Here is an 18,078-nt window from a genome sequence, read left to right as displayed (position 1 = left end):
GGATTCAGCACACACTGGGCAAAGCACAACTCTAGACATTATCTCATTATACTCTATCTCTTTACCACAAGCTCTTTCCATGCATAACTTGTATACACATCATGTCCATACATCATGTCCACAACTATACTATACCAACATACATAACATAACATAACATCATTTAATCTTTACATATCTTGCATCAACATATACATTAAGCCTCTTTCATACATATACATGCCACTCTATCACAACCTAGCTATGCTATTACAGCCAAACACGGCAACCCATGCTTCAATTCTGCTCTCCCATAGCTCACTCTGCTGAACTCTGGCCCTGCAAAACTAGGGTTAAGGGAATGGGGTGAGCTACAAGAGCCCAGTGAGTAGAAACCATAAAACAGTTCATTCATTACATGCTTTCATGGAATGTGTCACAACACAAACATCTCACATCTCGGATTAGACATGATCCCAGAACTCCCTTTGTCGGTGCCCGGTCCCTACGGACTCTCAGGTCACTACATGTACTAGAGCCCGGCCCCTAACTGCGGAGCTCCCAAAGGTCTTATCTAGACATAACAGGTAGCGGGCTACTGAGATCGCCTTGGTCCATCCCATCAACAATAACAATGCAATGCAGCATATTCGTGATCTCTAATGCAGTACAACCTAGTATCATATGGCATCCATGATGCGTGTCTCATGCTCATACTGTAACTATCTTAACCATTAGCTTTAAAACATGCATAGTTAGTTCTACTCACCTGAAGCCAAGCTGTGGCTACCTCTGGGCCAACTCTCACACGGGAGCTAAACACCTCGCCTCAGGTCCGAGCCTACACAGGTGGACTCACATGAGGTGCCAAACAATGCTAACATAACTCTAAAACATCTCCTAAACAACTCCCCAAAAACCCTCTAAAACACCATAGACAAGCATGGAAAAACATGCAAAGGAAGGCAAAACAGGGCACCTTCGGCGGCACTTTCGGCGGCCGAAAGTCCTCTCCAGAGACGAAAGTCAGGCATGTTCGGCGGCAGGTTCGGCGGCCAAAACTCCACTCCCGAGCCGAAAGTCCAAACCTTCGGGGGCGAGTTTAGGCGGCCTATCCCACCTCCTCAAGGGTTCGGCGGCCGAAACTCCTTTCGGCGGCCGAACCTGAGTTCCTCCAGAACCCAGATCCATGCACCAACAGCCTCCCTACACCTTCCTAACCCTCTTAACATGCATATAACCTCTTAAAACCATGCACAAACCCTTAACCACACCTATAGGAGCTTCAAACAACCTTAAACTCTACCACACAACATCACATAACCACATATAGCAAACAAAGGCATAAAGGAGACATAAACCCCTTCATGCACAACTCATGCAAACCATGCAAACCTACCCTTTATCCCTCCATAAAACTTGCTTAAAACACTATAAAACATAAGGATCAACATTTACCTCGTCAAGAATAAAGGCTGGTGTGATCCTAGCTTCAAAACATGGAGAAACCAAGCTTCAAGAGCTTCAAACTCCAAAACCTTGCTCAAAGCTCACAACTCTTCAAAACAAGGATAAATCTCATTAAAAACCATGCAAGAAGTTGCCAAACCCATGAAATCATCTCAAGGAGGATATGAGCTCACCTTGGGTGGGAAGAGGAAGCAAACTTACCTCTTGAACCGAACTAAGGGGCTTTTATAGGTGGCTTGGTCAACCATCTTCGGCAGCCAAACTTGCACCCGCACCTCAGCCAACTTCGGCGGCCGAACCTAGCTTTCGGGGGCACAAACTCTACCACCTTCGGCGTCCGAACATACCTTTGGCGGCCGAACCTCTGTTTTTCCCTCCTTGACCTTGTCTCTTCAAAATTCCTTTCCCTTTCTTTCAAAACCATAAAACACTTAAAACCATGTTAGAAAACCTTTAGAAAACCTTGTAGAAAACGTCAGTTTACCCTTGCAATACCCCTCAAAACGAATCCGACATCCGAGATTCCACCGGACTGTAGGAATTTCGATGCCTGAACGAGCCGGGTATTACAATCTACCCCCCTTATAAAAACATTCGTCCTCAAATGTTAAAACAATAAACAAACGAAACTTAACGCCTATCTAAAACTGCACAAGCTTCCACTGCGCACTCTGATCCTTGCCCTTCTCTCTTCATCTTTACGAAACTGGTTTCGTCTTTAACTCGCCACAGGCTTCTGCTGCGCTACTCTGATCCTCCTCTTCTTTCTCCTTCTCTGCTCTTACTCTTCTTTGCTCTCCTCTTCCTCTTCTTCCTCTGTCCCATTCTAGGCTCACAGATTCATCCTTCTTTGCTCACATCACACTGGACCATTCATCCTTGTCGATCTAGCACGCCACTACTCCTACGCTCTCTTCATCACTCTCCCAACTCTGCGGATGCCATCTTGTGACGTACCATTTCTATACCACCTCTACCTCCCTGACTGACTGATGGTTAGTCAACTTGACACTAGCCTACGCACACGTCTAACCACTCTCACACTACAAGATGAAGGCGGGTTCCCAGACCTGCCTGCTAACCTCTCTAACCGCTCAAACCTGAACAAGAACTCTCTCGCACAACCACTCCTAAACACCCTACGAGCCTGACAGCTGACATCAAACCTCTAGGCATTCTACTCGGTCCCCCTCTGACACCTATCTCGGATCCATCTTGAACTCCGCTCCTGACTACCTTGCGCTGCAGATACAGGTAACACCAGTAGCATAAGAGCAAACCAAGCCATCCCCCGAATGACATCCAGACACTCAAGTCTCGGACCGTCAAGTCGAGTGGCTAGCATCGACTCTCAAAGTCACTGGACTGAACCGTTGCCAGAGATGAATCCTACCCGGGTCTACCTACCCAAAGAGGACACGCTAAGCCGAGAAGCTATCAACTCAACCGCTCAAAGCTCCTAGAGCGCCTAACGAAAAAGAAACACTAGAGCTCACAAAACAACAGAACAGGAACAAGTGAGCATACCTGACATCACTGTGTCTGCTGTATCTGCTCCTCTCCGTCCTTGGTGACTGGCCTGACCTATATCCCTGGTAGCTAACCGCTAGGAGTGTACCACCCTGGGCGCAGTAGGACACTCACGCGCAAAGTGCCCTTCCTGTCCACACTTGAAACATGCCGTAGTACCAATCCGACAAGGCCCGCGATGTAACCTTCCGCACGTCAAACATCTTGGAGGGCCTGAGCCAGAACCACCAGCACCGAAACTAGTCTTTAGTTTCTACCAAAACTTGCCCTTCTTCGACTGCCGAAGGCCTCTAACCTTCTTTCTCTCTCTTTTCGCAGCTGTGCTCAGAATGGAGTGTTCAACTTCGCCTGAACTTGAGATCTTAGACGCCTTCGTCTGCGCATCATCTTCCGACTTTCCCATACTTTCTTCATCATCCATATTCACTTGCACACCTACATCCCTTTTGGGCACATCCATCCTCACTTCTCTCATGCTACCTCCGGACCCTCTTTCTTGCTCCATTCCTTCTTTGCTTATCTCTAAGGAGTGCCGTGATAGTTTCTTACTGCCAACTTCTCCTGCCTGCACTCCTGGCAGAACGGGGGAAAAAGTGTCTGTACCTTCCCACTCAGATGGATCTGACTCCACAAATTGACTCGCACCTTGCATCCTCACTCTTCTGAAACACAACAGGCACACAAGCACACATCAGCTTCACATCAGGTGAACAAAACACAAAACACATGAAAAGCAGCCTAACATAGGGTCCATGTCGCAACCACATGAACTCTCAAACAGATATCAGGGATGATCCTGTCACCAATAGCCCTCAATCTAGCATAACATGCCATGACCAACTGTGCCAAAGGCCATACCTGGTCTCTCAACTCATCTGATATCATAACATAGCATATCGAGGACTAAGGGATCAGTCAACATCCATAATACCAACAAAAATGCACATGCATCAAACATGGCATTACACATCCTCAAGCAAGACCTGACTCCTCAGCCTATCCTAGTGGACATGATCTTTCTCTCGATCTTTCTTATTGTGCTTGCCCTCCTAAAGACAAAAACCTCTTTCTGATGTGAGATACCTCGACTCCCTGAGCATCTTTGCTCAGGACACCGTACTCAAGAGGCCCTATGCTCTGATACCATCTGTAACAGCCCGAAAACCGATACCCCTCTGTAACGGCTCCAAACTGCTCGGTGCTAGGATCCAGATCGGCTTAAGGCCGCCTAGACCCGTAGCAAGCCTGCTACTGAACTCTGGGTACCTGCTCAATCCCATACATGAGCCAACGAAACACTAGCTTTGAAAACCTTTTCTGTAAAACTACCAGGCTTAACCTTAAAATCACAGCCGTCAAGGCCTACACCAGTGATCTACTACTAAACTGAAAACATAGACCCCATCCTCGTAGGGTCAGCATATTACAGGCTAGCCTTGATTTCTGTTTTGGGTCAAGGGATTTACCCTTTCTTCCCTCTCAAATGGGTCAAGGGGTTTTATACCCTTTCTTCCCTGATCACTGGAGTTTTAGAAACACATCATATGTTAAGCCTAGCTTGACACATTTCTCATCAAGAAACGGAAAACAGGACACATGCATACATTAGGGATTCAGCACACACTGGGCAAAGCACAACTCTAGACATTATCTCATTATACTCTATCTCTTTACCACAAGCTCTTTCCATGCATAACCTGTATACACATCATGTCCATACATCATGTCCACAACTATACTATACCAACATACATAACATAACATAACATCCTTTAATCTTTACATATCTTGCATCAACATATACATTAAGCCTCTTTCATACATATACATGCCACTCTATCACAACCTAGCTATGCTATTACAGCCAAACACGGCAACCCATGCTTCAATTCTGCTCTCCCATAGCTCACTCTGCTGAACTCTGGCCCTGCAAAACTAGGGTTAAGGGAATGGGGTGAGCTACAAGAGCTCAGTGAGTAGAAACCATAAAACAGTTCATTCATTACATGCTTTCATGGAATGTGTCACAACACAAACATCTCACATCTCGGATTAGACATGATCCCAGAACTCCCTCTGTCGGTGCCCGGTCCCTACGGACTCTCAGGTCACTACATGTACTAGAGCCCGGCCCCTAACTGCGGAGCTCCCAAAGGTCTTATCTAGACATAACAGGTAGCGGGCTACTGAGATCGCCTTGGTCCATCCCATCAACAATAACAATGCAATGCAGCATATTCGTGATCTCTAATGCAGTACAACCTAGTATCATATGGCATCCATGATGCGTGTCTCATGCTCATACTGTAACTATCTAAACCATTAGCTTTAAAACATGCATAGTTAGTTCTACTCACCTGAAGCCAAGCTGTGGCTACCTCTGGGCCAACTCTCACATGGGAGCTAAACACCTCGCCTCAGGTCCGAGCCTACACAGGTGGACTCACATGAGGTGCCAAACAATGCTAACATAACTCTAAAACATCTCCTAAACAACTCCCCAAAAACCCTCTAAAACACCATAGACAAGCATGGAAAAACATGCAAAGGAAGGCAAAACAGGGCACCTTCGGCGGCACTTTCGGCGGCCGAAAGTCCTCTCCAGAGACGAAAGTCAGGCATGTTCGGCGGCAGGTTCGGCGGCCAAAACTCCACTCCCGAGCCGAAAGTCCAAACCTTCGAGGGCGAGTTTAGGCGGCCTATCCCACCTCTTCAAGGGTTCGGCAGCCGAAACTCCTTTCGGCGGCCGAACCTGAGTTCTTCCAGAACCCAGATCCATGCACCAACAGCCTCCCTACACCTTCCTAACCCTCTTAACATGCATATAACCTCTTAAAACCATGCACAAACCCTTAACCACACCTATAGGAGCTTCAAACAACCTTAAACTCTACCACACAACATCACATAACCACATATAGCAAACAAAGGCATAAAGGAGACATAAACCCCTTCATGCACAACTCATGCAAACCATGCAAACCTACCCTTTATCCCTCCATAAAACTTGCTTAAAACACTATAAAACATAAGGATCAACACTTACCTCGTCAAGAACAAAGGCTGGTGTGATCCTAGCTTCAAAACATGGAGAAACCAAGCTTCAAGAGCTTCAAACTCCAAAACCTTGCTCAAAGCTCACAACTCTTCAAAACAAGGATAAATCTCATTAAAAACCATGCAAGAAGTTGCCAAACCCATGAAATCATCTCAAGGAGGATATGAGCTCACCTTGGGTGGGAAGAGGAAGCAAACTTACCTCTTGAACCGACCTAAGGGGCTTTTATAGGTGGCTTGGTCAACCATCTTCGGCAGCCAAACTTGCACCCGCACCTCAGCCAACTTCGGCGGCCGAACCTAGCTTTCGGGGGCACAAACTCTACCACCTTCGGCGGCCGAACATACCTTCGGCGGCCGAACCTCTGTTTTTCCCTCCTTGACCTTGTCTCTTCAAAACTCCTTTCCCTTTCTTTCAAAACCATAAAACACTTAAAACCATGTTAGAAAACCTTTAGAAAACCTTGTAGAAAACGTCAGTTTACCCTTGCAATACCCCTCAAAACGAATCCGACATCCGAGATTCCACCGGACTGTAGGAATTCCGATGCCTGAACGAGCCGGGTATTACAGCGGTAAGCTCTACCGTACTTTAAAAGTGTAGTAGAGTCAATTTTCACCCAGATTTCGAAAAAATATTTTTTTCGGATCAAGATTTGAGAAATTTTTTTTTTTAACATGAAAATGCAAAAAGCTCCTATCAATTTAAACAGAACAAATTGTGATGTATTCATATCTTAATTAACGCATCAATTTCAATTATTTAAAATAAATGGATAATTTTTTTTTCATTTTATATTTTATTTTGAAGATAATTATATATATAAAAAAATCTTTATGATTTTACGCATTTTTTATGCTGAGAATTTTCGGTTATTATCATTAAATTTTAATGAAGTGTCATTAATATTTAAAAGAAAAATATAAAAAAAATATGTTGTGGTTTTGCACTTTTTTAAATTAAGATTATATATTGATTTATGATGGAAAAGGTCGTATATTTTTATAATAAAGAGTTGGATATTTAATTTAAAATTTAATAATAGATATAATTTCTATTTAAAAAATTAGAAAAATTAAAATAAAGCCGTCTAATTTAAATCACCCTCAAATCAACTCATATACAGCGCCGTCGCTTACTGGTAAGTTGGTCTAAAATTATAAACATTCTGCCATTTTTTTTATAATTTTTTCTTTTTTTATTTTTAAATTACAAAACACTTTGTTTTGTTCTATGATATAATATGAGAATATTATTTCGATTTATTACAATATTTTTAGCGAATTTAAATAGGCAAAAACAATTTTACAGATTAAAAAAGTTTCATTTTAATTCTATGATTGATCAATATTGTATGTTTAATTTCTGTTAGATTTTTTCTATCCGTTTAAACCAGTTCGAACCGTGAGATTTCAATGGGAAACTCAAAAAAATCTACTAATAAAGGGAAGAAAGAAAAAGAAAAAGAAAAAGAAAAAGAAAAATCAGCTGTGGGAACTGCTTCTATCCAGTTTCAGTGAGTTTATGGTTTTCACATCAAACAGATAAAATCTAACAATGGATTTTGCTGTCTCTGTACTAATTAATCTAATCTTGAAGCTTTTTAACAAATCCTATCTTCTTAAAAATGAATGCCACTTGGATATCCTTCATTAGTTTTCTTAAAAAAAAATCATCCAACCAAAGTTTTATGATTAATCTCTTATCGTTATGTGTTTTGGCAGCTCCTCGGAGTCCGGAGGCGGAGCTGCTTTTATCAGTTAATTTAGGTGTCAAGGCGTCGTCTGATCTAATATATTTCTCGGCTCTCTTTATCAGTTCGATCAGAATAGTGAGCAACTTTCTACACAGTGACCCAAAAAATTCAGAGATATTCCTTTTTGTATTGCCTCCACAACTCGGCTCTCATCTAACTCTGGAATTTGTAACGCCTCCGTATTAAAACGGGCTACATACTCTCTCAACAATTTATTCTTTCTCTATCGAACTATTTCCAAATAACTGGTCTTCTTTTCAGTCGGGACCCCGCTATAAATTGGCTGATAAAAATATTAACGAGGTCCCCAAAGCTCTTAATGCTTCTTGCCTTCAGACAGTCGAATCAAGTTCTCGCTGATCCTGTGTGTTGTGGGGAAGACCTTGTACATCAAGGTATCCGACAGAGTTTGGAGCTCTATGAATGTTTTGTAGTTAAAGATATGCTCCCTTAGATTCCATGCCCCATCCTATGGGGTGATTCACGGTTGTGGAAGCCAGTCAAAAAATAACTTTTTCAGTTATCAACAATTTTACAACTGCAGATAGTGGTGAAAGGATCGAATCCACAGGGAATTGAGAACTTACCTATCTTCCTTTATCAAGACCAAGAAAATAAACTAAAAGCGAATAAATTGAAAGCGAAATAAACTGAAAGCAAAAGTAAAAGGGGGTTTTGAGATTGATTCAGTTAAACTAGTAAAGAAAGCAATAAAGTAAAGCAAAATAATAAAATAAAGAGATTCAATAATGAGAAAGATCTAGTTGAAGACTTGGATCCACTTCAGTTGTTGGGATTGATCATTGAAACTTAGGTTCCTTTGTTTGATTCAATAAATTAGGTATGGAGATGGAAAACGCTTCTCACCACCATATCTCTCTTTAGACATAAATCAATTAGGGAACGTCCTCTAATTAATTACTAATCAACAAGTTGCCAAGGAATGTCCTTGGACCTTAGGCATCAAAACAACTGTCACCTAAACGCATAGCGATATTGCTAGATTATGCAACTTCCTTAGTTCTTACACCAAGTGTTCTTGTGTTTGAACAATCCAAGCACTTACGGACTCAAAATTATTCAAACTAACAATATATTACCTTGCAATCAAGAATCAATTGGCCACATTGATCAAAATAACAAAGCAGTAATGGAATCAAGTATGAAATTGCATAAATATTAAATAAACCAAAGATAAACAATGTATGTTCAGATCTCCCAATCCATAAAACAACTAAAGTTTCAACCAATCTTCAACTAGAATTAAAAGTTTCAGCCACTCATGGCTGAAACAAAACCCAAAAATAAAGAAAGGAAAAAGAAGAGATGGTGCCACTTGCAATCCCGTAGGTGTGTCAAAAGGAGAGTAAAAAAAGCATGGAGAGGCTCCTTATGTGTCTTTTTATAGTTGAAAGTGTTGCCCTAGGTCTTTACTTGCTGTCCAAGTTCTTAAGTTGCTGCCCAAGAGGCTGCCCATGCAAGCCTTGCCGCCCAAGTAGTGTCTGAAAGGGAGAGGCGCACGACTTAGTGCTTCAGAAGGCAAGAGGCGTGCGGTTAGGGCTTCAGAAGGCAAGAGTGTGCTGCCCTAACTTTCCTTTTAAGGTGGAGCCTTTTTTTTTTAATTTCAAATTTTGAATCTTGAATACTTGAGAGGCAAGTGCATCTTCTTGAGATCTCGCTTCCTGAATAGGCAGAACTGACTGTTGAGGTGTCTTCACATTCAGAATAAGGAAAGAAGGATTTGCAATTTGAATTTCAAATGATCTGCTGATAGCGCTTTCCTTATTTGACTCTTTCCTTATTTGGCACTTCCCATATTTGAAAACTTTCCTTATTTGGCACTTTTCTTATTTGGCAGTTTTAAGAGCATTTTCACCAGATTGTCTCTTTACACCTACTTTCTGTAAAACAAGATCAAAACCACAAAATTAGGCAGAAAATGTGTAAATTAACATTAAGAACATCATGATAAAATAGTCTAAATTATGCTCTATCATGGGGCCATCGGCGGCATCATAAACTTCTTAGGGATGGTTTCTTGTTGGATCCATCAAGAAAATGGTGAGGATGTGAGTAGGAGGGTCTGGCTATTGTCTTTTGCTCCCAGCTCAGCTAGGAGCTGCTCCTTCATTCTCTGCAACTTCTGATCTACGTCTACCTCCTCCTGCCTCAGCCTTTTCTCCAAGCGATACCCTTCTCCCCATTCCTCACTCTCGATTCTCTTAGCTATCCCCGCAGAGTAGCTCTCTGCTTCATTATTTTTTATGAATTCTCTCACCCTCCTTCCTCGGATTCTGGCTGTCGGCTCCTCCACTTCCTTCTCCGATCCTTCTACTGCTTTGTTGAGGAATCTGGTAGTTAAAGGTGAGTTGGGGCTCGGTGGTATGGTCCCTTTCAGCTACGGGAGTATGTTTAATAGGTATTAAGACCCTTCTACTGCAGCATCTTGCCTAGCCAGTGGACAGTATTTTGTAGCTAAAGTGCTATGGTTTGAAGTTCTTGGTTGGATATGGTGGTTCTGGGTACATTCCCTGCCGAGCTCGATGAGGGATTGAACAACACTGGTGGTTGGTTGGAGGGGGTTGTAGGACTGGAAAAAGAGAACTTTTACCCCTCTTGAGCAAAGCTCAGGTCATTTGGGGTGTTATTGGTGTGATTTTTGTTGTGATTTGCTATGTGGATCTCAGTGGGTATTACGAGAACGAAACTTCGGTGATGAGAAGATCTCATTCGTTCCCACAAAGGTGCCAATTGATGTTCTAAGATCCAGAAAATAGAATTTACAGTGATTGTGTAAGTTTGGCTGGAGAAAAAGATGTTCCTCCCCTTTTATCCATTTTCTTTTTGTCCGCTAATAATGTCTAACTGTTTCTCTGCTACAGTGCTACCTGTCTCTGTCACTCAGATCCATACGTACGAATGTGTCAGGACATCTCTCCATGCCAAGCGGCCATTTAATTCCCCCGGCGCATATGCGAGTAGGGCTGCAAGGTGACTTGGCCTGCTCTCCTATCTCTTGTCACGTCCATGGGCTAGACTTCCTTTGAATGGGCTCATGCGTGTGGTCTGTCCGGCCCGCTTTGGGTTTTTGGACTGTGATCCACAGTCTAAAGCCGATCCGCTTGAGTGAGATCTGATGGGTATTGAGTCAGCGTTCTTTTTCAGGGTTCGGCCTTATTCCCAGACGTAGAAAGCTCGACGATGATCATATAATTTTATATATTTTTTGTGTTGAGAATTTTCAGTTATTATCATTAAATTTTAATGAAGAGTCATTAATATTTAAAAAAAATATAAAAAAATATGGTGTGGTCTTGCACTTTTTTTAAATTAAGATTATAGATTGATTCATGATGAATGTGTATTTTTATAATAAAGAGTTGAATATTTAATTTAAAATTTAATAATAAATATAATTTTTATTTAAAAGATTAAAAAATCAAATAATTCAAATCAATCTCGAATCAACTCATATGCAAACCTGTCGAATACTAGTAACTTCTGTCCAAAATTATAAATATTAATTATGCCTTTTTTTATAATTTTTTTTTATTTTTAAATTACAAAACACAATATTATTTCCATTTATTATAATATTTTTAGCGAATTTAAATAGGCAAAAACAAATTTACAGATTAAAAAAGTTTCATTTTAATTCTTTGGTTGATCAATATTGTACATGTAATTTCTGTTAGATTTATTCTATCCGTTTAAACTCGAACCGTGAGATTTCAATGGAAAACTCAAAAAAATCTATTAATAAAGGGAAGAAAGAAAAAAAAAATAAAAATCAGCTGTGGAAACTGCTTCTATCCAGTTTCAGTGAGTTTATGGCTTTCACATCAAACCGATAAAATCTAACAATGGATTTTGCTGTCTGTGTACTAATTAATCTAATTCTCTTATAAATGAATGCCACTTGGATATCCTTCATTAGTTTTCTTAAAAAAAAATCATCCAACCAAAGTTTCATGATTAATCTCTTATGGTTATGTGTTTTGGCTGCTCCTCGGAGGCCAGAGGCAGCTGCTTCTATCAGCATTAATCCAGGTGTTAAAAGCCTGCAGGTGTTTTTGCCTTTGATAATGCTTCTTTATCTACATTAATTGACAGCTTAATTTGTTTGAGTCTTCAGTTCCGTCCAGCAAATGGTTATTGTTTACTTAGGCTTCTCAACTTTGTAGATTAGATTGACATGCGTGGACCCATTTATGTAATTTATTATTATTTTCTGTATTTTATATTAAATATTTCTCAACGAATAATATCTTTATAAATATTTAATATCTAAAATATACTTATTCTACCAACTGAATTCATATCAAATAAATTTATTAAAAATATAAAATATTTCCTTTTAAATTTTAAAAATTTGTATATTTAGAATTCAAATTTATATATATATAAAATATTTATTTATTATACTAAATCACTATAAATTGCGGTAATAAGAGGTCCAATACCAATTGGACGCATGGGTAGAGAAAACGCGTTTACTTGTGGTGGGGTGAAGCTTAAAGAAGACGCAGATAAAAGACGCCAAGCGGAGCATTTGAGATTCTAGTTTCTGCGTTTGGCACAGCTTCATTGGTCAGGGATCTCCCGTTTTAAATTCTTTGATTGCTACGTTTTGCCATCATCGAGTTTCAACTTCAATTATTACCCTGTTTCCAAAATAAGAAATAATTTCAATTATTGCCTCGTAGATTTGAGATCTCAAACACCATGTTTAAAGTCGATCCCAGTAATCGCATTCCCAAAGATCAAACTCCATTTATGTAAGGCATTAGATGCAAAGCTCTCAACTTTCTATTTTGAAGCCTTAAGGCCCGCATCCAACAAACAAATAGCGTAAGATTCTAAGAGTAATCATGCACTCAGACCAGCTATCCTCCTCAAGCAGAGGTGGTATTCCGAAAACCAAAAAATTCTAGAGGTGGTAGGAACCCATTATTTAAAAAGAAGAAACCATCTCCTGCTCCATGCAAAGAAAGGCCAATAAAACCAGCTTATTTTTATATATAAAAAAGATAGAAAAGGAATTTCCCTTTTATTTTTCAAATGAGTGACTTTCGTTTAAGAACATAAAAGTTTTTACATAAAAACACATGTTGAGGGTTTGTCATTGGTTGGATATATATGTAAATATGCTGGGATTTGACATGGTAAGGGGCTTCTTTGAATTATTTTTAAAAGTAATAAGAAATCCGATTTTCTTTGTATCCAAATCTCTGCATTAACTTGCTAATCACAGCTTATTTACAGATTACAAATCAAAAACCGAAAACCTATATCCACTCCATGGGCCACAAGGAAAAGGTCAAGCCAAAAAAGAAAAACAAAAACCCTAATTTTAATTATAATAAAGATTAGTAGCCCTTCTATAATATCGTTTGATTTTCAGATTCTCCACCGCCAGCGCTGTTGCTGTTGCAAACGGTGTCGCCTTGCCATGTCCAGACAATGTCTTTCAATGCAGGCCTAACATCTTGTTCACAAAACTTCGCATACTCCAAAGTATCGCCGGCGGACTTGGAGAATTCCACGACTGCGACCTCCGGAGCTACCTCGAACACCTCGGCTGTGACGGACAGCCTCCCTTTCCTCCCCTCCGACAGGCCTTGCAATTTCATTTTGAAATCTTTGACCTTGGATACCTTAAAATTTAACCCTTTTGCAATTCCTTCAATTTTGTTCATGATGGCACTCGCCGAGAATTTGGAGGTGAACATAGACCCTGTTTTCTTCTTATTTTCGAATAGATTCGACAAATCAAACCCAGAAGACATTGAAGAAATAAACTCAAAAGCGTTGAAAAATTTTGGGGAAGAAACTTTAGTCATCACTGTTGATAAAGGTTCATCTTCCTCCTCTCTTTTATCTGGGTTTGATATTTCTCCGACGGAAAAAGCTAGTGGTCTTGTAAATCCCTTGCGAAACCAGGGAACTCGCATTATGGCTGGTATTGTGATTCTTCTTTCTGGATCAGCAACCAGTATTCTGGAAATCAAACGCTTAGCTTCACTGGAAAACCATGGCGGACATTCAAATTCTGCTTTGAAGATCTTTCTATACATCTTCATCATATTCTCATCTTGAAATGGCAAAAACCCAGCAAGGAGAACATAAAGGATTACCCCACATGACCATATATCGGCTTTGAATCCATCGTATCCCTTCTTCCTCAGAACCTCCGGCGCCACATATGACGGAGTCCCACACTGCGTGTGTAGGAGGCCATCGTTGAGTAATTGTTCCGGCAAGGCTGACAGCCCAAAATCAGAGATTTTGAGATCTCCATTTTCATCTAATAACAGATTCTCTGGCTTCAAATCTCGGTGAGAAACGCCTCTGCTATGACAGAAATCGACTGCGCTAATCAACTGTTGAAAGTACTTGCGAGCAACATCTTCTTTGAGCTTCCCTCTAGCGACCTTAGCGAAGAGCTCGCCGCCGCGGACGTATTCCATAATAAAGAAGATCTTGGTTTTTGTAGCCAAGACTTCCTTGAGCTCAACTATATTTGGGTGTCGAACAAGTCGCATAACAGAGATTTCTCTCTTGATTTGCTCCATCATCCCTTCCTTTTTCACTTGATCTTTACTAATTACTTTGATAGCTACGCTTTCTCCGGTTGCCATGTTCTTTCCATAGTAGACCTTAGCAAAAGTCCCCTTCCCCAACAGCCTGCCCATCTCGTACTTGTCAAATAGAACATGCCTCTCTTCCATGACTGAGAAAAAGGAAAAAAAAAATCTACTTTCTTTCTCTTTTCACTTCCAACTCAAAGGGGATTTACAGGAATAGAAGAATAGAAAGATTCTGTGCATCAATTTGGGAGCTGGGTGGATTTGTTTATAGTGGGTGAAGAGAGTAAGGGGATCCAAGAAAGAACAGCTGAGATACAGATGTGAATGGATTCCATTGTATGGGTTGTTAGAGATGTGAGGATTGAACAAAACTGTGAGAAGAAAGTGTTGATTGAAAGATATATAGAGAGGAGAAAAGCAAGTGGACGTAGGAGCACCTAGTATTTAGTTTCCAGGAAAATCTTGAGAGAGCCGCAAGAGGCACACCGCACACTGGAATGAAAAATCTCCCTTTTTCAAAAATTTATAGGACAAGCCTACAAATCTGGAAAATCATCCTCGCATTTATTTATTTTGTTGTTGTTTCTTTTTAACTGTAATCTTTTACACTACGGTCTGCTGAAATTGATTGTGAAGCCTTAACGTAATTTATTGGTAAAAGAGGTTAAGGACAGTTAAAATTGATAAATTAAAAAAAATAAATAAATAAATGTTGAAGCAGTTTACTTATACTGGAAATTTTGTAATTAAACAAATTAAAGTTAAGTTTAAATTTGCTTTATTGGTACTTTTTCAAGCAATATGACAACTCCAACAAGGAATGTGAAATATGCGTGATGGAAGTTGTCATTATATTGGGTGGGTGGTTTGTGGTCAGCATTCTATTACCCAATCTATGGCCAACTCATGTGCTTACATCTTTATAATCAATCAACTTCTATTTATTTTTTTCTTAAATAAATTTCAATAACACAAGTTTTTTTTTTTATTCTTAAAAAACAGAAAATAGGAACTGAAATTAAAATCAAGATTTAATAAAAAGTCAAGAATTATTTGTAGCAGAATGCTATTATGAATTTTCAGTCCCACTTTGTGGAAATCAATAATTGCGGACTTAGGTTTTGAGGTTTCAAATCTTAATTTTTCTTTATAGAGTTTTTCTTGAATTCGTTAAACAATTTTAAAAATAAAAAATATTTTTTTGATAGTTTTCTGATCTTAACGTCACACATGCCTCAAATTTTGGCAATTATGTCCTGACTTTTCCAGAAAAAGGGCGAAATTAATGGTTAGAGATAAATTAAAACGTTATCGCCTTTAATAGAATATGCTGTTTTTTTAAAGAAAATAAATCGTTTTTATTAATTATTAAAGGCTTTGCAAAAATAACCTATAACAGTTGACACAGTCAACGATGCGCTGCTGTGGTGTCTGCGCGCTTCCTTTTTTTTAAATTTTATATTAAATAATATAATATAATATATTACAATTCAGATTTTAGTAAACATTTTACTATTGTTTAAAGCACAAAGTATATAATTTAAGATATTCGATGGGCAACTCACAATTATTATTATTATTATTATTATAAATTTAAGATTAATTTTAAAAACATTGTTAATATTTTTTTCATATAAATGTAATTAAAATTTGAATTCGATATATATTTCTCCATAATAATTCAGTAATTGCTTAGTCCTATTTTTATTTTGAAATTGTCTTTCGTTGATTAAATTAAATTTTATTTTATTAAATTTGAATTTGTATGATTATTGATACGATTAATGTGTCATCTGGAGTTGAGGCTGGGAGATTTTTTTTTTTTTCTATTTTCAGAAAATATTATTTTAATTGTTATGAAATTTTTTCAAATTTTGCTTTAAAGTTTTATTATTAAAACATTACAAATTGATTTTAATAACTCAATTAAGATATTTATAATTTTGTTCCAATCACAAGCAAAGATGACATCATGATACTCTACGTCCTATATTATTAAAAAAATGTAAATTCATATTTTTAATATTCCGAAATAATTAGCTATTAATTTTGGGGTTAGGTGCCCACAGATTTTTGTTAATAATAATAATTATCATTATTAGAGGAGCGGTGTATGTCTGAGCCAATCAATCAAAGGCACCACTCCACTAAAAAAAAAGAGTGTGGGACCCCAAGACCATGAAAATAAAATACAACCTTCTCCATCCATAGAACCATGACACCTTTTTGTAAAAAAAGAAAAATACAATTTTTCTTTTTATTCTGATAATTTATTATATTGTATAATAAAAAAAACAAAAATTAAAAACCCTAACCAACTGATTAATTAAGATATTTAGTTAGTGGCTTTACATGAGTACCAAATTTCTAGCACTACCCATGTCTAAAATAATTTAGGTGTGGGTCCCATAAATATGTTGGTGGAATGCATAATTATTGAAAATTAAAAAATAAATTATCAATATTGAATATATTGCACCATATATTAAGCAATACTTGAAGATTAAGGTGCTTAATGACAAATATATCTTCTTTATTTAAAATGCCCATTATCTTTTGTTGCTTTAGGAATAATTAAAAAAATATATATTTTTTTTGTAATATGATGTGATAAAAATAATCCATATAATATATATTGGCATTGTCCATAGCATAAGTAAGGCATTCAATTAATTAAATTGTTATTGGTGTGTCATTTCTTAATTTATTTAGTGTAATATATAAAAATATTAAACATTTTTAGTTTATACTAAATTATTAAATATTATATAAATGATGATACGTGAATTATGAGCTGTAATTATAAAATATGCCATGATAAATTCTAATAAATTATTATATACTATCGTAAAAATTTTATTTATAAAAAAAATATTCATTCATTCTAACACTCGAATTTTAAAATAACAAGACTTGCCCTGTCCTAAGTTGATGGAGTCATTTATAGTATAAAATTATTGTCAGAGCACATAATCTAGAAAATCTCACAGAATTCTTTATTCATTAACCGATATTAATCTTATTTTTAAAAGATTTGATAATTAATTTTATTTTTGTATAATATAAAAATAAAATATATATACAATTCAAAATATATGTTTTTATATATTCATTTTAAACTCAATATTTCTATTATATTATTTTTAATAATTTATTAATTTAAATATCAAAATAAATATCTATAGAAACTAATCACTTCATATTTCTTTTGGATAGATTTAACTATTACGATTCAACTCATCATGGACTAACTATCATTAAAAAAAAAAATGATGAGTCTCAATAATTCATTACCATAATGCAAACGTTGCTTTTCCCCATAATTGGCGAAGACTATTGAACCTAATCCTGCAAAAGCAAGCATTGGATTAGGGACATTCTCCCACAACTGCTCCGATGTGATGTATTTGCTTTCTATCCACACTCATAATCTTTTGTAATAATAATAATAATAAAAGAACTTTTATCTTAAACAGAACATATCTAATGATAAAAATTAAGACTGCAAAATAAATAAATAAATAAAAATAGAGAAATCGATTAGCCGGCAGCTTGGAATTATTGTATTGGTGGTATCATGTGGCCAGTTGTGGGAAGCCTCCCGTGAAGCCCACGAGGGCTTTTCTCAATTTCTCTAAATTAGACTGCCCATTTTGGCCGCCCATGGGGAGAGCTCCCCACCGTCCGATTTAGAT

At 37.9% G+C, this 18,078-nt stretch overlaps 1 protein-coding gene across 1 annotated transcript; it reads right to left on the bottom strand.

Moving 5' to 3' along the window:
- Positions 1-13,004: 13,004 nt before the first annotated feature.
- On the bottom strand, positions 13,005-14,997 carry LOC110603797 (CBL-interacting serine/threonine-protein kinase 25). Its single transcript, XM_021741714.2, has one exon. It carries the CDS (start codon positions 14,522-14,524, stop codon positions 13,175-13,177), a length of 1,350 nt encoding a protein of 449 aa, XP_021597406.1. The 5' UTR covers positions 14,525-14,997; the 3' UTR covers positions 13,005-13,174.
- Positions 14,998-18,078: the final 3,081 nt, after the last annotated feature.

This window comes from Manihot esculenta, chromosome 16, assembly GCF_001659605.2.
Source record: "Manihot esculenta cultivar AM560-2 chromosome 16, M.esculenta_v8, whole genome shotgun sequence".
NCBI classification, from domain to species: domain Eukaryota; kingdom Viridiplantae; phylum Streptophyta; class Magnoliopsida; order Malpighiales; family Euphorbiaceae; genus Manihot; species Manihot esculenta.
Note: the sequence above shows the minus strand (reverse complement) of the source record. Positions and strands in the feature narration are given on the sequence as shown.

What these genes read in the sequence shown, in the direction of transcription:
- LOC110603797 (XM_021741714.2), bottom strand. Translation starts at nt 14,524, where the DNA reads ATGGAAGAGAGGCATGTTCTATTTGACAAGTACGAGATGGGCAGGCTG.